Source organism: Otolemur garnettii, unplaced genomic scaffold, assembly GCF_000181295.1.
Source record: "Otolemur garnettii isolate 467f Iridium unplaced genomic scaffold, OtoGar3 scaffold00034, whole genome shotgun sequence".
Taxonomy (NCBI): Eukaryota; Metazoa; Chordata; class Mammalia; order Primates; family Galagidae; genus Otolemur; species Otolemur garnettii.
In genome coordinates, this window is record NW_003852429.1 from 6930971 (window position 1) to 6948678 (window position 17708).

At 37.7% G+C, this 17708-nt stretch overlaps 1 protein-coding gene across 5 annotated transcripts in view; it reads left to right on the forward strand.

Annotated features, from left to right (window-relative positions):
• The window catches only part of MBNL2 (muscleblind like splicing regulator 2), a 160761-nt gene that overhangs the window by 122844 nt on the left and 20209 nt on the right, over positions 1–17708 (forward strand). For 2 of the 5 annotated variants that reach the window (XM_023513117.1, XM_023513118.1), the window contains exons 6-7: positions 2837–2890; positions 3531–3684. In XM_023513117.1, the coding sequence (XP_023368885.1) occupies positions 2837–2890; positions 3531–3684 (208 nt within the window). Of the gene's footprint in view, positions 1–2836; positions 2891–3530; positions 3685–12564; positions 12660–17708 lie in introns of all 5 variants that reach the window. The other 3 variants (XM_012805038.2, XM_023513119.1, XM_003789582.3) reach the window with 3 other exon arrangements.

A 17708-nucleotide genomic window follows, 5' to 3' on the forward strand; every position in this document is an offset into this window, starting at 1 on the left:
GCTGTCCCCATTGTCCAACCTCTCAGATTTGGTCTTTGCGTACAGTGCCTGGAGTGGGCCCTTGGTTTGATTGCCATAACCCATAGTTGGATTGTTTCTCAATTCAGAAAAGAAAACATACTTGGCAGCACATAGGGTCTCCTCCCACTCATCAGCCAGTACACGAAGCTGGACGGGCCCAAGGGGCAGCAGATCAGAGGTGTTGGTGAGGCTAGCAAGAGTGGATTTCTAGGGCCTGGCGCATACTGAGAGCACAATTAAAGTGAACCTTTTTCTCTGCCATAGTGCCCAAGGAGGCTTCTAGAGCCCACTGGGTTTGGGGACCTGCAAGGTCCACAGTACTAACCCTGAAGATCTTTCAGCATAGGTGGACATATTCCCCAGTATCATCTATTGATAAAAAGCTGTATTATGATTATTCATCAACACAGATTTAAAAAAATTAATCTACATGTTTCACAGTGTGTATAAGATGTAACGTGTATGTCCTGCCCTCCAAGACCTCTGTGTTTATTTGAAAAGAAAATCTTTGCATGTAATAAAGAAAACCCCCACTAAAGAGTGATAGGAAGAGTATGTTGTCACTATCCTGCTGATTTTAGAGTTCTCAATTCTTTAATCTTTGATTATTCTAAATTTTATGGAAATCAAGTTTCATCAAACTAAGGCAGGAAATGGCAGAAAATTCGCCTTCCAGTAAGTAATTCGCCTAAGAAGTAATATTTACTATTTCTTATTCTACTTGGACACTTCATTAAGTGATGCTTTGTTAAATTAAAATTTTGTTTATAAATCCCAGCCTTTGGAGAAATAATCACCCTCTCACTTAGCATGTTGGGAAAGATCAACCCACTAGTGGATTTATTCTCTCAATCTAAAGAACTAAAAATGTGAAGGGAAAAATTGAGCCAGAAAGTTGAGGCCAAAGTAAATTTGAGTTTAACCACCCAGCTAATGGGAGAATAGGCTATGCAGCCTTCTTTAGCTAATACAGGTTAGTGTAAGGTAAAAAACAAAGCAAAACAACCCCCCCCCCAACACACACGCACAAACCCTGCATTACTTAACAATGTAAGACTGTGCAGGGATGAAAGATTTTAAACAAAAATGACATCATGGAAAGTGCACGATGTCAGACTTGCACAACAGATCATCTAGTACACAACAGCTTTCCTTCGAACTCCTTGTTTTTATTAAAGTTTATAATCTGACTTTCACAACATTGATTTTATATTGTTTAATGTCCTCTGTCAAAACTGCCTTCCCAACATTTATTCTCCATTGGGCTTCCTAAATCTTTCTCCACCTTTACTCCTTTCCATTTTATTTCCAGTCTTTCTTTTCCCCCTCCCTGGCTCTCTATCTCCTATCAACTTCATACTTTTTACTCTGAATCATCAAATACTAATGAACATCCTGTATTTTCCAGGGAAAATGTCACAAATTGTCTCCCATTGTAAGGGTTTAGTACTCTCCCATTTTATTTCAAATGACAAACTTCTATCTCAGACCTTTAGAATACAATATTTGCATTGATTATACAAACCTTAGGGATTTACCTATTGTGCTAAGCATAGGAAAGAGGTATTTCATTTTTTATTTGCATTGGAGCTATTCCTTTCAATTTCTTTATTTTCACAGAATTCCATCATAGAATTTTTAATTTTTTTTTTTTACAATTAACAAAGAATAGGAAAATTTTTCATTGTGGTTTAAATCAATCCATATTTGTTATTATTTCAGTGGTTTAAGTGAAACTATCTTCCAAAGAGTATGGTTATAAGTTAAAGATATTATATGACTTCTAATCTTTCAAGCAGTTCTTTGCTGTTTTTAGCTGTTTGCTATTTTTAGCTGTTGTACTTGTTCTAGCCAAGAGTCCCACTTCTCGTTAATGGGGTTGGTCACCGATCATAGCTAAAAGCACAAGTAGAATTGCTAAATAGAAATTACTGAGGACAATAAAGTCTCTTTTCAAAGGGTATTTTCTTAGTGTAATCAGGTAAGTTGTTTGAGATAAATTAAATTATAATTTCAAATGTAGTAGAAAACAGAATGGATGATAAGTTAGTCATTAGAAACAAGATGATGGAATAAAAGTGGGAAATTCTGGAAACTCACGACTGAAATTCAAGACAGTAAATTTGGAACCTTAGTCCATGTTGCAAGATGCACACTAGCAGAGTGAAGGAAAGAATTGAGACAATTATCCATACGATTCAGACAAAAAATAAAGATCCAAACCCAAACGGTTTTGCCTAAATAATCTTGTGTTTGAATATTTTTTTGCCTGAATTTTTTGTCTCAGTTCACCACTTCATTTTGTTAGGCTAGATCTGAATTAAAAATTACCTTCATGAAAAATTTTAACTCGGACCTTATACTCACTCAAGGCATTCGTTGTTATATATTTGAAAACTAACTTATCAGAAGTTCTCCAATCCTATGTCCCTTAAAAGTTTTGCATTTTTTCTGAAGCAATATAAAAAATGCTTATGGTGTGTATGCAAGCTGCTGTTTTAATTAACTTTCCTGAATTTCAAACATCTATATTTTACTCTCTTATATGCTTTTAACTAAGGTATAGTAGATGCATTTTTGCTTCGATACTAATTTAAGGTGTAATATTCATTTCTTTAGAGAACATTTTTGTTGTTGTGCATGCCTAGTGTTTTGTACGTTGTATATTGCATTCAGAATATTTTTTTCCTTCTCACCTATCCACAATGCAATGCCGTTCCCATGATGCACCTCTGCTTGCTGTTTACCTGTATGTTAATTCGCTTGAATCCCATTGGCCCACTGCCATCATGTGCTCGCTGCCTGTTATTAAAAGACTCAGTCGACTGCCAAAGCAATGAAGCGACCTCTCGAAGCAACTGTAGACCTGGTACTTTGACCTTTCACCTTTCGCTTTGCATGTAGCTTTTCAGAGAACCATCTGAGATTTGTATTACTTGTAAAATATTGGTTGCAAACAATCATTATTATTAATTTACGGAAAAAAAATCCAATAAGGTGTTTAGCCATCTCATTTTCATATGTAATCTGTGAAATAAATTAATCCTAACAAATTTTAATACCTTTTCCAAAAGAGTGAAGCAAATTTAAATTATTTGACTCAGAAAAATGTTCCTTATAATTCTTATTTAACCTATTAAAATTCAAACCACTTGCCATTTAGTTTAAAGCAAAGAATAGGTGTTAATAACACAAATGCTTCTTTCCCCCTTTAGAATAGTTTAACTCATTTTAAAAGCTGAAGCCATTTTTTCGTTGTTGTTGCTTGATAGTTTTTCTTTTCCTTAGTTGAGATGCTACTGTTTTGGGTTACAGAAATCATGCTTTCGCTCTCAATAACAAATTCTCACTCATTCAACATTGCCGCTGTTTAAATTAAGGTGCATGGCAGAGGCATCTCCTTAGCTGTCATTTCTTTTTAAAAGAATGTTGCGATTGATGATCTCTGTGGACACGGAAGGTGTGTTTGCTTTAAGTTAGACATATCTTATCAACTTCTTCATTTCTAGGCCTTTCCCCCTGGTGCACTTCATCCTTTACCAAAGAGACAAGCACTTGAAAAAAGCAACGGGACCAGTGCGGTTTTTAACCCCAGCGTCTTGCATTACCAGCAGGCCCTCACCAGCGCACAGTTGCAGCAACATGCCGCGTTCATCCCGACAGGTAAGTGCCCTGACCGTTCCACGTCCTGTGCCCTCGTGCCCTTCCGGTCATGTGCTTTCTTCTCATTTCTTTAAGCTGTTGGTGGCATCTAGTTTGCTTTTAAAGGTACAGTACAGCTTGAAATCCATTGTTGTCCTAGCTATCTAGACATATTTACTTTGCTTGGAATGATAGCTAAAGACTATTAGGATTCTAAAGCCAAATATTTGATAGAGTTAAGAGACAGATTTAAACCATGAGAAGCAGAGAGCAGTTAGGGCTTTGGATTTCTTGTATTTACACAAGCCCTGTAAAATTGTTTATGTAAATAAGACCTTTTATGTGTGACAATTGAAATTTGTAGTTAACTCTGAATGACCTAAAAATAGCAATTCCTGTAAATACTAACCATTTTTTTCTATTTCTATGCAGAGCACTAAAAATTAAAAAAAAAAAAGGCTATTCAAATTAAAGCAATCCTCTACTCATATTTTTATATCCATTCTCTCTTTCTTCATCCTTCTCAACTTTCACCAAGTTCACAAATATATAGAGCTCTTATCCTTGGTTTCTAAGCCCATGCTTGATAATATTAGGTGCTATGCTGCATTAACTCTATTATTCCACTAAGAAATCAATTGTATTAATCACAGAATCTGGGAGTTTAAAGGATTCCTAGTGATCTCTTTACCCAGTTGATTGTTTTACAGATGAGAAAACTGAGGCCCCCTAGACGAGAAGTGACTTTCCAAGGTGGCAGAACTCAGGACAAAAGATTAGAACCTACTCTTCCCGTAACCAATTCAACTGACATAACATTACACTGTCCAGCCCATCTCTACCTGTTGATTCCACAGAGTTCTATTAAAAAAAAAAGATAAAAGTCAATTTTTTAAAAAGTGGCAAAGAATGTCAGATAAAGAAACAAAAGCATAATGCATATTAGCCCTCTCCACTTTTTGCCTATACCCCGACCACAAACACACACACAACACATACACACAAGCATGGTTCCCCTAAGTTGACTGTGGTTTTCAGCTTTTAATCTGTTAGAAGCAATAGATGACTCAGCCCTTGGTGGGAAGACCATCCATTGAGTTTTTCATTTCCAAGTAAATTTCTTCATCCCATGACAGTAAGTTGAAGGTAAATATGTAGAGGAATAGCAGTTTTAACCAAAAGAGATTGTTGGTCCTAGTCTCCATGTTTGGACTTTTCTAGTTGATTATCCATTTCCTTAAATCCCATAGCATAGCAAGAGTTAATATCTGAGGGAGCTGAATAAATATTTCTGTGATATTCTTTGTATAAAATCTATACTTTGAAATGAACTAGTAACCTGTGGACAGTATTTCTAATAGTAAAAATATAAATTACATAAACAAAATGGTTTTTAGTGTTTAGTTTTCTTATTTTACTTTTACATCTATCTTAAAATAAACAAACTCATAGACCTAGAAAGGGAATCTCTAATTCGGTACTTACTAGGGCTTCATTCTTGCCCTATCACAGCCTTAACTGTGACATTCCAGTGCTGCTAAAGCACAGCGGTAGTTGTATATGCCATCATTTGAAATATCACTTGTGAAATAATTACTACAAGGTAAACTTACCTTGAGGTCCTGTGTGGTTCCTATGAGGGTTGCATTATAGACCAAGATTTTTCTCTCTTAATTTTGAGAGAAAAAAATTAAAGAAGAATAAGCTGAAGGGAAAAACATGAAAGGACAAGTATTTTTTGTGAAGAATGGATGATAAAACTATTCCCTCTCCTGGGATTACCTATGGAACCAAGGACTAACCCTAGTAAAAGAGTCTGAAGCCCCCTAACACAGAGTTAGCACTCCAGTCCAAGAACGGCTGACTTGTGGAATCAATGAAAGAATCCTCACTTTAAATATTTCACCTTGAAACCATTTAAATATTTCCAAAGCAAGAATGAATAACATCCCTTATGCAATGACCTGATTTTTGTTGATAAGACGTAGTATATGAAGAACCTATTGGCTGCATTGGCTGTGTGGCTGTGTACTTCCGCCCTCTGGTGGATTCCTTAGAAACAGCTTAATTGTGTCTGGCAGCCCGCAATATAGTGGGCCTTGGAAGCAGAAAAGTGGGTCCTAGCCCACTTAATTTGGTGAATTAGAAGTGTTTCCATCTGTTACATGATAAAAATACCATAGTGGACAAACATGTGGATCCCGTACTCTGAAGTGGTATTTTAACTTCTAAGAAATTTTCATGTTTCTCTTAAATGAGGAAAGAGAAAATAATTTTATTAAAAGGAAATGAGCATAATCTTTCTCCCACTTAAATCCATAATGGAAATTTTAGTGTTTAATTTTAGCTCAAGTTTTTTTCTTACTTCAAACTTTGTTTCTTGTAAACCAGATTTTGACTTTATTTTACAAATGATGATGATAACGATCATTCCTTGTTAATCATCATCGTTTTTTTCTGCAAATCAAGTGATGGTGTTCAAATATAATTCATGCTACTTGGTAAACAGTGGGCCTATTATTTTTTAAACAAGTTTTTATTTATCTATAAATGTTTGATGTAAACAATTATCATAAACATAAAATGAAAAGTATTTTATGTTCACTTGGAACTTGCCCTTTATTGAAAGGTCATTCGAAGTAATGCTTGGATAGGCTGCTAACATTCTACCATTGACACACGGGAATTTGAATTTTAGGAATTCTGCCTCCACTCTGCAAAGATATTAATATAAAATTTTATGCAAATTATGGGAGTCTTCTCCAAAACCATGCAAAGATAATTATCACCCTAGTTGATGCCCTAGCACATTTGCAGTGGGTGAGATTTTTCTCCTTTTTTTTTTTTTAAACTTTTTTCATAGAGATTATTTTAACCAAGTAGTTATACTTTTTCTTTGCTATGTTAGGAACATGGCAAAACCACACACGCTTTCAAAAATAGCAGAATAATTCTTGGCATTTCTCTGACAGGTTTATTCTGAGTTACTGTAAGTGCTCTTATAGACATTATCTCATTATTCTTCAAGATGTTGCTATTCTGTTAGTGTTAGGCAGTTATTTGCATTTTACAGATGGAAAAACTGAGGCTGTGTCTACACTGAAAAAGTGGAATGTTTAATTAATTGAATTATCCAGATAATCTTTGCTCACAGATACGAGAGCTGAACTATTTGTGCAACTGAAGCAGAAAACATTGGAGAAGGCTGTGTTCATAGAATTAGCTGGTCAGGACAGAAACAACCCCCAGAAACCGCCCATGATTTATTTTGCTATAAAGGAATTGCAGAATAAGTAGAACAGGGGAAAGTACTGGCCCAAATATTGCCTAATGATGAAAAACCATAAACGTTACATAAGGTTATCATACAGTGTGGAGAAAGATTTCTCAGTGTTTGGTGGAAACTGTGTCTGCATAACCACAGTAAAATGTATTTCTTCCATTCGATTTAGCAAGCATTTCTTGAATAGATGGTATGTTCTGGGATCCAGAGCCAGTAATGGGAATACATAAGAGTTCAAAACGAGGTGAAAACCACATCTCATTTTAAGCTTGAGGGACAAGCTGTGGGTCTGGGCAAAGCTACTGGCGAATGAGGGAGAGGGAGGCGGTGCATTCTACCTTCAGCATGTGCAGTGGGTGGTGGCTCTGAAGGATACAGACAGAAAAAGACTTTCCCAAGTAGGAGATATTGGCTTAGGACTTTGAAAGAGAAGCAAGATTTTACCAGTGGGAAAGAGCAGCCCAGTCCAGGGATGGAAGGAATGTATCTGAAGAACAGGAAGTACCTTTACAACAGAGTGTAAGCTCCTTGCAGGGTCTGTGTGAAGAGTGGAGGTGAGTGGTGGAGTGAAAAGGCAGAGATGCAGAATCTGGCATTGAGTATGAAAGCCATGCACAGCCAAACACACGGTTATGTGTTTCCAATATTCACATTGTCATTTGGCCGAGTAGGAGAGAGAGGCTCATTGAATTAACTTGGTTGAGCATTTCAGCCACATCCAGGGCTGAAACCAAAGTGGCATGACTCATCCTGGCCCAGTGTGGCCGTAGGAGTCATTGATTATTGCAATTCTGATGACAGTCACATGCATGACACAAGAAAGCCATTCAAGAAATCCTTCCATGCTGAAATGCAAATAATAATAATAATAATAATAAAAGTGGATTTTTGAAGGGGTAACTTTGAATCCAGCCATGAATGACTTTAAAATAAAATCATTCACAAACTTGGTACTTTAATAAATTTTAGTAATAAATTGTTCCCAGCATGCTTCTTACCAATGGCTAAGAATATTCCTTTAATACATTGACCTCTTTGTATGTCCCCCATAGACCTAGAGAGTCAGGAACTCGGCCTCCCTGGAGTTTACAGGAGAGGAGGAAAGATGGATTTTCAGCAAATAGCCTTAAAACATATAATTAAATGTTTTATGTGTATAGGTCGATTATCCCTTATCAAAAGTGCTTGGGAACAGAAGTGTTTTGGACTTTGGAATATTTGCATTACACTTACCAGTTGCCCATCCCAAATATGAAAATCTGAGCATTTCCTTAGAGGGTCATGTCAGTACTCAAAAAAAAATTCAGATTTTAGGGCACTTTGGGACTTGGAATGCTCAACCTGAAAACATATACAGAGTTCAATGATATTAAAAATGTGAATGAAAAAGTAAAGAATTCAATGATATTAAAAACAGAGAATTGACTCAGTGGCATGGGTTAAGTAGGTAAAAGAACAGCTGAACAACTTTTAAAGAAGTGCAATAGACCTTGAGACACGTAAGATGAAAAGAGTGGGATGAAGATTATTCTAGGCCAAGGTGACAGCTCATGGGAAGCTCAAAAACAGGACAAAAGTGTGATGTGTTCAGTTCAAAGAAATGAAAGGATAACCTGTCTGAACCATGGTGCCATAGAAGAGAAGGGTAGGACAGCCTGGGGTGGGTAGTCAGAGCCTGGACCACAGGGAACCTCAATCCTCAAAGCAAGGAGAAGTCACCAAATCTTTTCCAGCAGAGGAGTGGTCAGCCTGCATTTGGGAAGGTTTACTCCAGAAAATGAACTAAGGAAAGAAGAAAGATGGAGACAGGTAGATCAGTTTGGATGTTATCACAGAGAGCCTAGCCTGGAGAGATGGTGACCAGGACTTGAAAATTGGCAGTAGTGGTGGACAAGCAGTATTGTGGAAGCAGGATTGCTCTGGCCTACTGGTGAATTAGGGCAGAGAATTTCATGAGGGGAGATGGAATCAGGCATAACTTTCAGTTCAGACTAGAGCTCTACAGAGATGGTGACATCCATTGGTATTTCCTGAGATGGAGAAACAGATTCTGTGAAAAAGATCAAATTTGAGACACTTGTGAGACAACCATGTAGACAGACCAGGTAAGCAGTTAGCTGAAAGGATCTGGAGTTCAGAGAAGAGGTCTAGGCAGGATATACAAATGTGAAAGCCATGGTCTCACGGATAGAATGTAAATCCATGAATTGAATGATATACCAGGAAAAATACGGAGTAAATAAGGAGGACCCATAACGAGTCCTGGAAAACTTGCACATGTAGAGAGTATAGAGTTCAGAGAAGGCAGAGAATCCAACAAAGCAAATCAAAGGGAGTTAAGAGAAAGAAAGGAAAAGGGAGAGAGAGATCAAAACTCTAAGGGAAGAGAATGGCTTCTTAGGTAGAAAGTGGGCAAGCGCAAAGGCTGCTGAGAATCAGAGCAGGTAGGTGAAGAGGCCTACTGATCACAGAAATAGGTTCTCTGGTGACTGGCATTTGCGGTTTGAGTGAAGAGGTAAAAATAAATGCCAAAGTGGAGAAGATTAAAGAATAAATGGGAACAAGGAAGTAAAAATGTATGTGTAGTTAACTTTCCAAAAGTTTGATTGTGAAGATGAGAGAAATAGGGCTGGAGAAAAATATGGTGTGATGAAAGGTGTGTGTGGGGGGGTGCATTTTAAGTTGGATTTACTGGCACTTGTTTATTGAAGAATCCTGTAATAGCCCAGTAAAACAGCCACTTTTCCTGACTAGGTAATGTTAGCCTGATCAAAATGCAATCAGGAAAGAAGTTGCCTGGTGTGAACAGCTCAGCAGAGAAAATAAAGACCTACGTGTATCAGATTCTTCATCTAATATCTCAGAAGGCAATTCCGAAACCCTATGTGGGTACACCTGTGTTCATTAAAAACTTTTTTTTTTAGAGACAAGAGTCTCACTTTGTCGCCCTCGGTAGAGTGCTGTGACGTCACAGCTCACAGCAACCTCTAGCTCTTGGGCTTAGGCGATTTTCTTGCCTAAGCGAGGGACTTAGAGACTACAGGTGCCTGCTACAACAGCAACCTATTTTTTGTCGCAGTTTGGCCAGGGCCAGGTTCAAACCCGCCACCCTCCATATATGGGGCCAGCGCCCTACTCAGTGAGCCACAAACACCGCCCCTTCATTAAAAACTTTTCTGGCACTCTCAGGATACCCAGTCTTCAGTTGTCTAAATCCATATATCACCTTGCTTTTCACAGAACTGAACCAGTAGCTGATAATTCTTCAAAGCTTTCAATAAAATTATTTTTCAGTTCTCTGCAACATACATTAATATTCATGGTAAGAATTTTTTAATTCCTGCACATTAATAAAACCACCTCAGGTAAGGTGACTGTTTCTAAGGACGGCTGAGGTTCCTCCTCCCTACCTCTTACTGACCCACTTAGATACCTACTTAAGATTTCCTAGGAGTTTTGCCAAAGTCCCCCCTCCAACCATGTAAGAACCATGACAAAAGTCTCTACCCAGCCAGATCTTAACTCAGCCACAAATCATTGTTTAGGCTTTATGGCTAGGTACTACTCCATAACTACAGCGGATCTCATAGCAGAAAATAGATCACATACATATGCACACCCAGGTCATTCCATCCGAGAATCTCAGTCTCCCTATGATATTGGGCTTTCAAGCAGCAATCTAAAATTCACTTACCGTGCCCTCCGAGACTTTGATTTGGAGAATATGAACTCCTAATGGCTGTTATTTTCATGTTGTTGCTCACATCAAAGTTTTATAGTCAAACAAGTAAACTTTTAATGCAATAAATTCAGCAGAATATTGTGAATATAAAACCTGACCTGGATTTAGGAGCAGAGTTCTATTGCTAGCCTCAACCTGACTCACCCTAGCATGACCTTGGAGGAGTTACTATGCCTCAGATTTTCCATCTGTAAAATATTCACTTCTTATCTTGGAGGATTAACCTGATAATGTCTGTAAAATACTTTGACATCTTAAAGGAAGGACAATATGGCATTATCACATGTCATTCTTATTTGATTCATGTTGATATATATGAATAGAAAGTGTGAACAGAAGTCTAAGGAGTGAGCTTGGAATAATATTGGCTTAAAATAAGTCAGATATATTTGTGTCTGTACTGACAATGTGAATGGCCCTAAAGACTGTGTTAACTAACCCTACTTATTTCTGGTTGTGCTTCAATCTCACTTTGAATGTTAACTCTAAACCGCTAACCTGTTTCTTTCCCTTTATTCACTTTTTCCACCCACCATTGCATGACATCAGGGTCAGTTTTGTGCATGACACCCGCTACCAGTATTGGTAGGTTTCAACCTTTTTTATTTGTCTTTTATATGATGTACAATACCTTCACTTGCTTGAATTTTATTTCAGAGATTGGAGAAATGCTTTAGGAAATAGTAGATCTGAAAGCTTATTTGGCTTTAGAGTTAACACGTAGGTTTTCTTAAAAAATGTATATTTAAGAAAATGATGGTTTTAATGTGACCTCTTGTGCTAGAACAATCTCTACAAAAACATAAAACCACAAGTACGAGTCTGCTTTTTAATGATTTGTGCTTTGTTTCTCTTTATAGTTTATATGGTATAGCACAAGGGATAACAAGGGCTTACTTGATCAGAGAGGCAGGCTAATTTCATCAATGTTTTAAAGTTTCATAGTGGTGTGCCTTTATCTCCTCTTTGCTGTGTGTTAGAGTTATCAGAGTTTCCCAGAAGTATTTATTTTTTAATAATTATAAATGGATGTATTTTGAAATCAAGTGTCTGAGCTGCCTTATTTGATTATCTTTTTAAATTCTAAGTGTCAATTTATTTGTGATGATTTTTTTTGTACCTCAGCATTCCCTTAGCTGTTAAATTTTAATAGGATGTAGTTATCCTCACACATTTTAATGCCTTGATACAAAAGTCTGTCTTTAGGACATATGGATTTGTTCTACTTAGAGTCGAGAAAAATAAACATTGACAAATTTGTCTGGCTGCTTCAGAGTAATGCTGTTTAGAATTTGCATCAAGGCCATGATTTTTGCTCCATCATTTATTGGTCCAAATAAACCACAGTGCACAGCAGTTCCATCTTATATAAGCAGCCCCAAACTGAAAAAAAGATCCAATTTAACTACAATTAATTCCAAAGAATATTCTATCCCAAATTAAGCCTACACGTGGAGCCTTTATGTTTTAGCATTTATGATTAAAAGTGAATATTATATTTTCTTGCTTCATTCAACATTACCTTTCACATTTTTTTGGAAACAACCATTATTACCTACACTATAGACTCTGAATTGGAATGGATCTATTCTTAGCAATAAAATGTTTATAAATACATCAACCAAAGTAATCTGCTTTGGCCTTTCTGGGAATCACTGATTATGTTTTAAAACTTCCTTTAATTGTACTTGTAATAAGCTATTTTCCCTTTTTTATTTCTCTCCCATGCTTCCTTGCTTTGCATTGTGATTGCATGCCATCTGCTGGTTTAACCCATGATGGCTTGCTGCTCTGATATTCACCATGCCAAACGCCACTTCTATTACCATAATGCTACACCCTCCTGTTCATTGCTCCCATGGTCCCCTCCTGAAAGTACCCATGATGCACAGCGCTACGTCCGCCACTGTCTCTGCAGCAACAACTCCTGCAACAAGTGTCCCCTTCGCAGCAACAGCCACAGCCAATCAGGTTTGCTCCTTTTAAAGCTTTCTTTCACGAATCCCAAACTCTAAATGAGTGCTGATATTTAAAAAAAAAATTCTCGGTGAGAATTTTTTTTTCATGTTTATCCATCAAATTTTTATTTTTTTAATTAGTTTCTAGCGAGCATTTACAGACAGGTTGCACTTATTTAGAGTTAACATTTACTGCCAATAATGATGTAGCTATGTTTTGTGTTGCACTGTTTGTTTTCGTACCTAATATTGTGTAATTAACCTGACAGGCTTAAATTCCTTTTAGTACAGCGTTACCTATCCAGTGGTTTGTGAATTGCCACGTAAAAATCATAGGCATGCACCCTTGGGTTCTTCAGAACTGGCTTTATTTAAATTCAGTTCATTCAGACCCTATCATCTGAGTGGACCTTTAGAAAGTCCCCTCTTTTGCCTAAGTGTCAAACTCAAGGTCTGAATAATTCATATTAGCATTTGACCATGGTCTTAGGTTCTGCCAAACTCACTTGGTTCCCACTTTACAATCTGTTCGGATACTGGCCTAAGAGCCAAACCATCCTGGAAGAAGAGTCCTGTGCCACTGGGCTCACAAAGGCTGGATACGACTGAGCAGGAGCCCTTAACTCTGCTGGTTTCACGCATGTGCCAGTAAGACCATGGATATAAGATTTCTTCATGACAGCCAGTTGGCTGTTTCCTACTCTGTGGTCACAGCTGACTATATCCCTGACGCTAGCCTACCAGCTACCAACGTGCAAACACATGCTCCTGGTCACAAGGCTTCCAGCGTGAGGGGGAGTGAGCATAAACTCTAACCTCGCCGAGAAAAAGACTTTACTGTGCATGCCCTCCCTTCATAGAAGAACAATTTTGGTTTTGTTTTTAGTTTTGTTTCATGTTGTTTTTTTTTTTTTTAATAAAACCAACTGTGCTAATGAAGGATGACAACGGATATAGGGGTAGGCTGGAGGGAAGGAAAGAGCTACTAGGAGAGATTGGGGGCAACTGTGTCAGGGCATAGGTGACATATAAATGGCAGATTCCAAACTGCAGTCTGCAGACTAAAAGGGCTGAGTCATGCTTCTTGCCACATTCACAATTCCAGGCTATGGGTTTTGTCACTGCAAAGAGAGGACTGCGTGTACTAGAATGCAGGAGGAAGGTTAAGCCCCAGGAGAGTCTGGCTGTGCCCTCTGCATCGTGACAAACCAGAGAAGAGCAAAGGAGGGAGGAAGGAGAGGCCAAGCGGGCAGTGCAGAGGCAAATAGAAACTCACTCCCATTGTTAAAATGCTGTCCATCCTCCAAGAACAGCCAGCTCGGCTTCCAAACTATAGAACAAGGAACAGCAAGGAGAAGTATTTTAACTAGGAAGGTTCTTTTTTTAACAATGGGAGAAGGAAGAGAGACAGTTTGCATCTTGCCATTATTAGCTCCAAAACTCCTCAGCTCAATTGCGAACACTTCACAGAGAAGCTGGATAATGTTTTCTCATAAATCTAAATCCTGCCTCTATGAACTGTGTTCATGTGATTTTTGAATCAGTCAAAAACTGACTGATGTCCCTTTATAAGAAAACAAGTTTGAAGTACAATATACTAGTATTTTTTACAGTGAAATTTTTACCTATACCAAATGGTAAATTGAGCATTTTGGACAGTTAGAGATATAAGAAAGGAAAGAAAGCCAAGATGAACAAAATTCTTAAGGATAAATTCCTTTACAATGTGATAAATATTAGACCACATGTCATATATATTTTTCCAGTCTCATGATCCTTTGGTTCCATTTGGTAGAAAAAAACCTTAAGAGACTACATATGTATGTATAGATTTGCATACGGGTGTCAGCAGTCAGAGGTAGGAAGCATTGGACAGTCTGAAGCTGAAATACATCTTTTTAAAACAGGGTATGATTGGTAAAGGAAGTGACAAGTTGAACTGAAGTTTCAACTTGTTTGATTACAAATTTAATTGAAGTTCAACTTTGATTTAATCCAAACAGATGTAATTAAAGTAGCTTCAAGAATCCCAGATTCTATGTTTTGCAGTTATCAGATATAATCATTGCTGCTGGATTACACTTCAATGATAAAAGATAAAAATCTTTTAGCAACTCTTGATGAAGATCTGCTTGCACATGAAAAGCACAAAAAAATAAGTAATATTGAACATACATGTTTAGATATGATATTCTTTATGTAGTTTCAACAAGTTGCAGAGAGCAATGCACCTACTAAAGAACTTGGGGATTCTTTTAGCATCCAATAACAGGAAACTTCGAGCTTGTTAATGACTGTGAAATAACAAGCTATCATCTTGTTAAGGTTTGACTCTTTAAACTCAAATCAGATCATATCTGTCTGAATTATGTAAGTAACTTAAATATGATGAATCTCATTTTTGTCATTTGTAAAAGGAAGACTAGAACGAGGTGGCCTCTGAAGTCCCTTCCAGGTCTAAGACTCAGTAAACCAATGTGTCTGTGACTATTATTTTAGGCCCCAAACATGAAATTATAAAGGTAAACACCAATGGAATGGCAAGTGGGGCTGATGCTTCCAGAGTTCAGTCAATGATCAGCACCCTGTCTCCTTTCTCTTCATTGAATGATCTATCTTTAATACAAAATGCAGTAGAGTTTTGACGATTTTTCAGTTGATTTCATCAATTCAGGCTGTCAGTTCAAATGTTTCAAATCTCATAGGCATTTGTAATTAGACAAGTCATTCATAGAAGAAAGAGGATAGGTTAAAACATCTCGTGTTATAGACTACCCCACGGCAAGCCCAGCTGAACAAGCAAGAAATCTGTACCTTCTCTCCTCAGGGTGAATCAAGGTGCCACCAAGGAGAGTTTTCACTGGTCTTAGATGGGGGTAGTTTGAGATTAGATAAAGACAGAATGCAAATACATATAGGAAATATGTATTTTTTTATGGTTGTTTAGCTCTGGGAATAGATACGGAAGCAGAACTACAATGTGAAAAGCTATTTCCAGATACAGTTAAGACCTTTGGGCTGTAAGAGAAAAATTGCATCTAACAATAATAGTAGTATTATTACAAACCACTTACTATGTAATAGGTATGATTCTAATTGACCTCTCTCCCAGAATATATATATTCCATTATAGGACATATAAGAGAGGGCAGTTAGGTATAGAAATACTCATTTAATTTTTACAATAATTTTATGAGATAGATACAATGATTATCATCTCCATTTTACAGATGGTAAAACTGAAACAAAGGTTAACTACCTCACAGTTACACAGCTAATAAATGGTCTAGGTTCAGACCTAGGCAGTCTGGCCCCAGAGGACTTGCTCTTATCCACCATGGTCCACTGCCTCTCTCTGTAATTACAAAGACACAGATTCCTCAAAGGAAACCATCTGCCAAGTGCTGCTCAATAACAACAAGCTCTCTTGTTGCAGGGGAGGATGAAGTAGTGTTGCAAATGCAGCTCAGAGAACAGGAGTCCTAGACTGGAAGATGAACTGAGTTAGGGCGTACCTTCAAGTTAGCTATGTGAAGTAGCCTGGCCATGCTTAGAAACCACACAGGTGGCCTCACTGACTCTGTGTAATATTATAACTAGTGAAAATTATTAATAATTTCCATAAACTTGAGATAACCTTTGCAAGAATTGGCTATTCATCTTATTAAAGCTGGTTTATGGGCTTCTTTTGTCATAGACTTTGCTTCTAACCTTTACCAATCATTCCCCAAATAGCTTGTTAACAAGGAAAATGGGGGGGGGGTTGATGGTAACATGTAAATTAGGCAATTTCAGCCCACTCACAAAGGACCAGCTTGTGTAAATCTGGATCCCTATATTGAAACAAATTTAATCTTAGATTATGCATTAAAAGAGGCAGAGGCCATCAGCTCAGTATACGGATCACCTCGTTTTTTTCAGAGTTTAAGAAATATTATTTAATACAATAAGAATACAAATTAAAATCCCTGTACCTTTAATTATTATAGTATTCTATACTGTAATTGCTCTAGTTTTTTTTTTACTTCAAACTTACATTCTTACATTATATTTCAAAAGAGGAGAAAATAATTTCCAAATAAATATATTTTAAATCTTAGTTTCTTCATTTAAATACAGAGATTATTCAATTTACTTAGTAACATCCTTAAAGGCGTAATTAAAATACGATTTATACTCAGTATCTTTCCCAGAACATCGACTTCCCCCTCCTCTGGCTGCAAGTACTTTTCCGGTCCTCTGCATTCTACAAAGACTTTGCACATCCCTTAAACTTTAAAGCATCCTTATTAGATAGAAGGGAAGACAAGTGCACACGGGACATACCAATTTTAGCTAGAGAAGAGCTACCACTCTCAGAGTGATCAGAGCATCTGCAGCGTAAGTTTGACACTGGTTGTGTGGGACCTGAATGCCAAGTTCAAGGGTATAGTTAGCCCTCATTTGGCCACTAAAGGGTTTTTCAAGCAGGATAGTAATGGGAATGGAACTCTAGGAAGGGTGAGCAGATGGAGTCAAGGCGGGAGAATCTGCAGAGGCCATTAAGAGGTTTTAACAAGAGCCTAAATGGGGACAGTGGCAGCTGGCAAGTGGCCTACTTTATCTTGCCTTTGCCCATCACATAGGGAATGTTACTTATAGCCAGAGAGAAACATAAAAATGATTTCATACTATGGCAAAATGTGTTCAAATAATGTCTCATGGCAGGGAGAGATATTTGGGTTGTTGTAAAGCACTGACTAACTTCAGGAAGTTGCCTCTGTAGGACCTGGACCCAGTCTCTCCCTGGACAGCATTTGGGTGGACCCACTGGCCACATTCCTCCAACGAGCCCGCCATAATGTGCAGCTTCTCAGTCCTACCTAAAGGAGAACTCAGAGCTATACAGAAGCTCAAAGACCTGCCCCCCACCCCCAGGCCTCTGATGGAAAGAAGTGCCTTCAGATACGGAGTGAGGACAGATGTCCATATCTCCAGATCAGACCTCTGTGGGCAGTGGCAGTGATTATTATTCTCCTTCATTCTGGTTCATGAGTCTGTTCTGGGAAAAAATATCCTACAG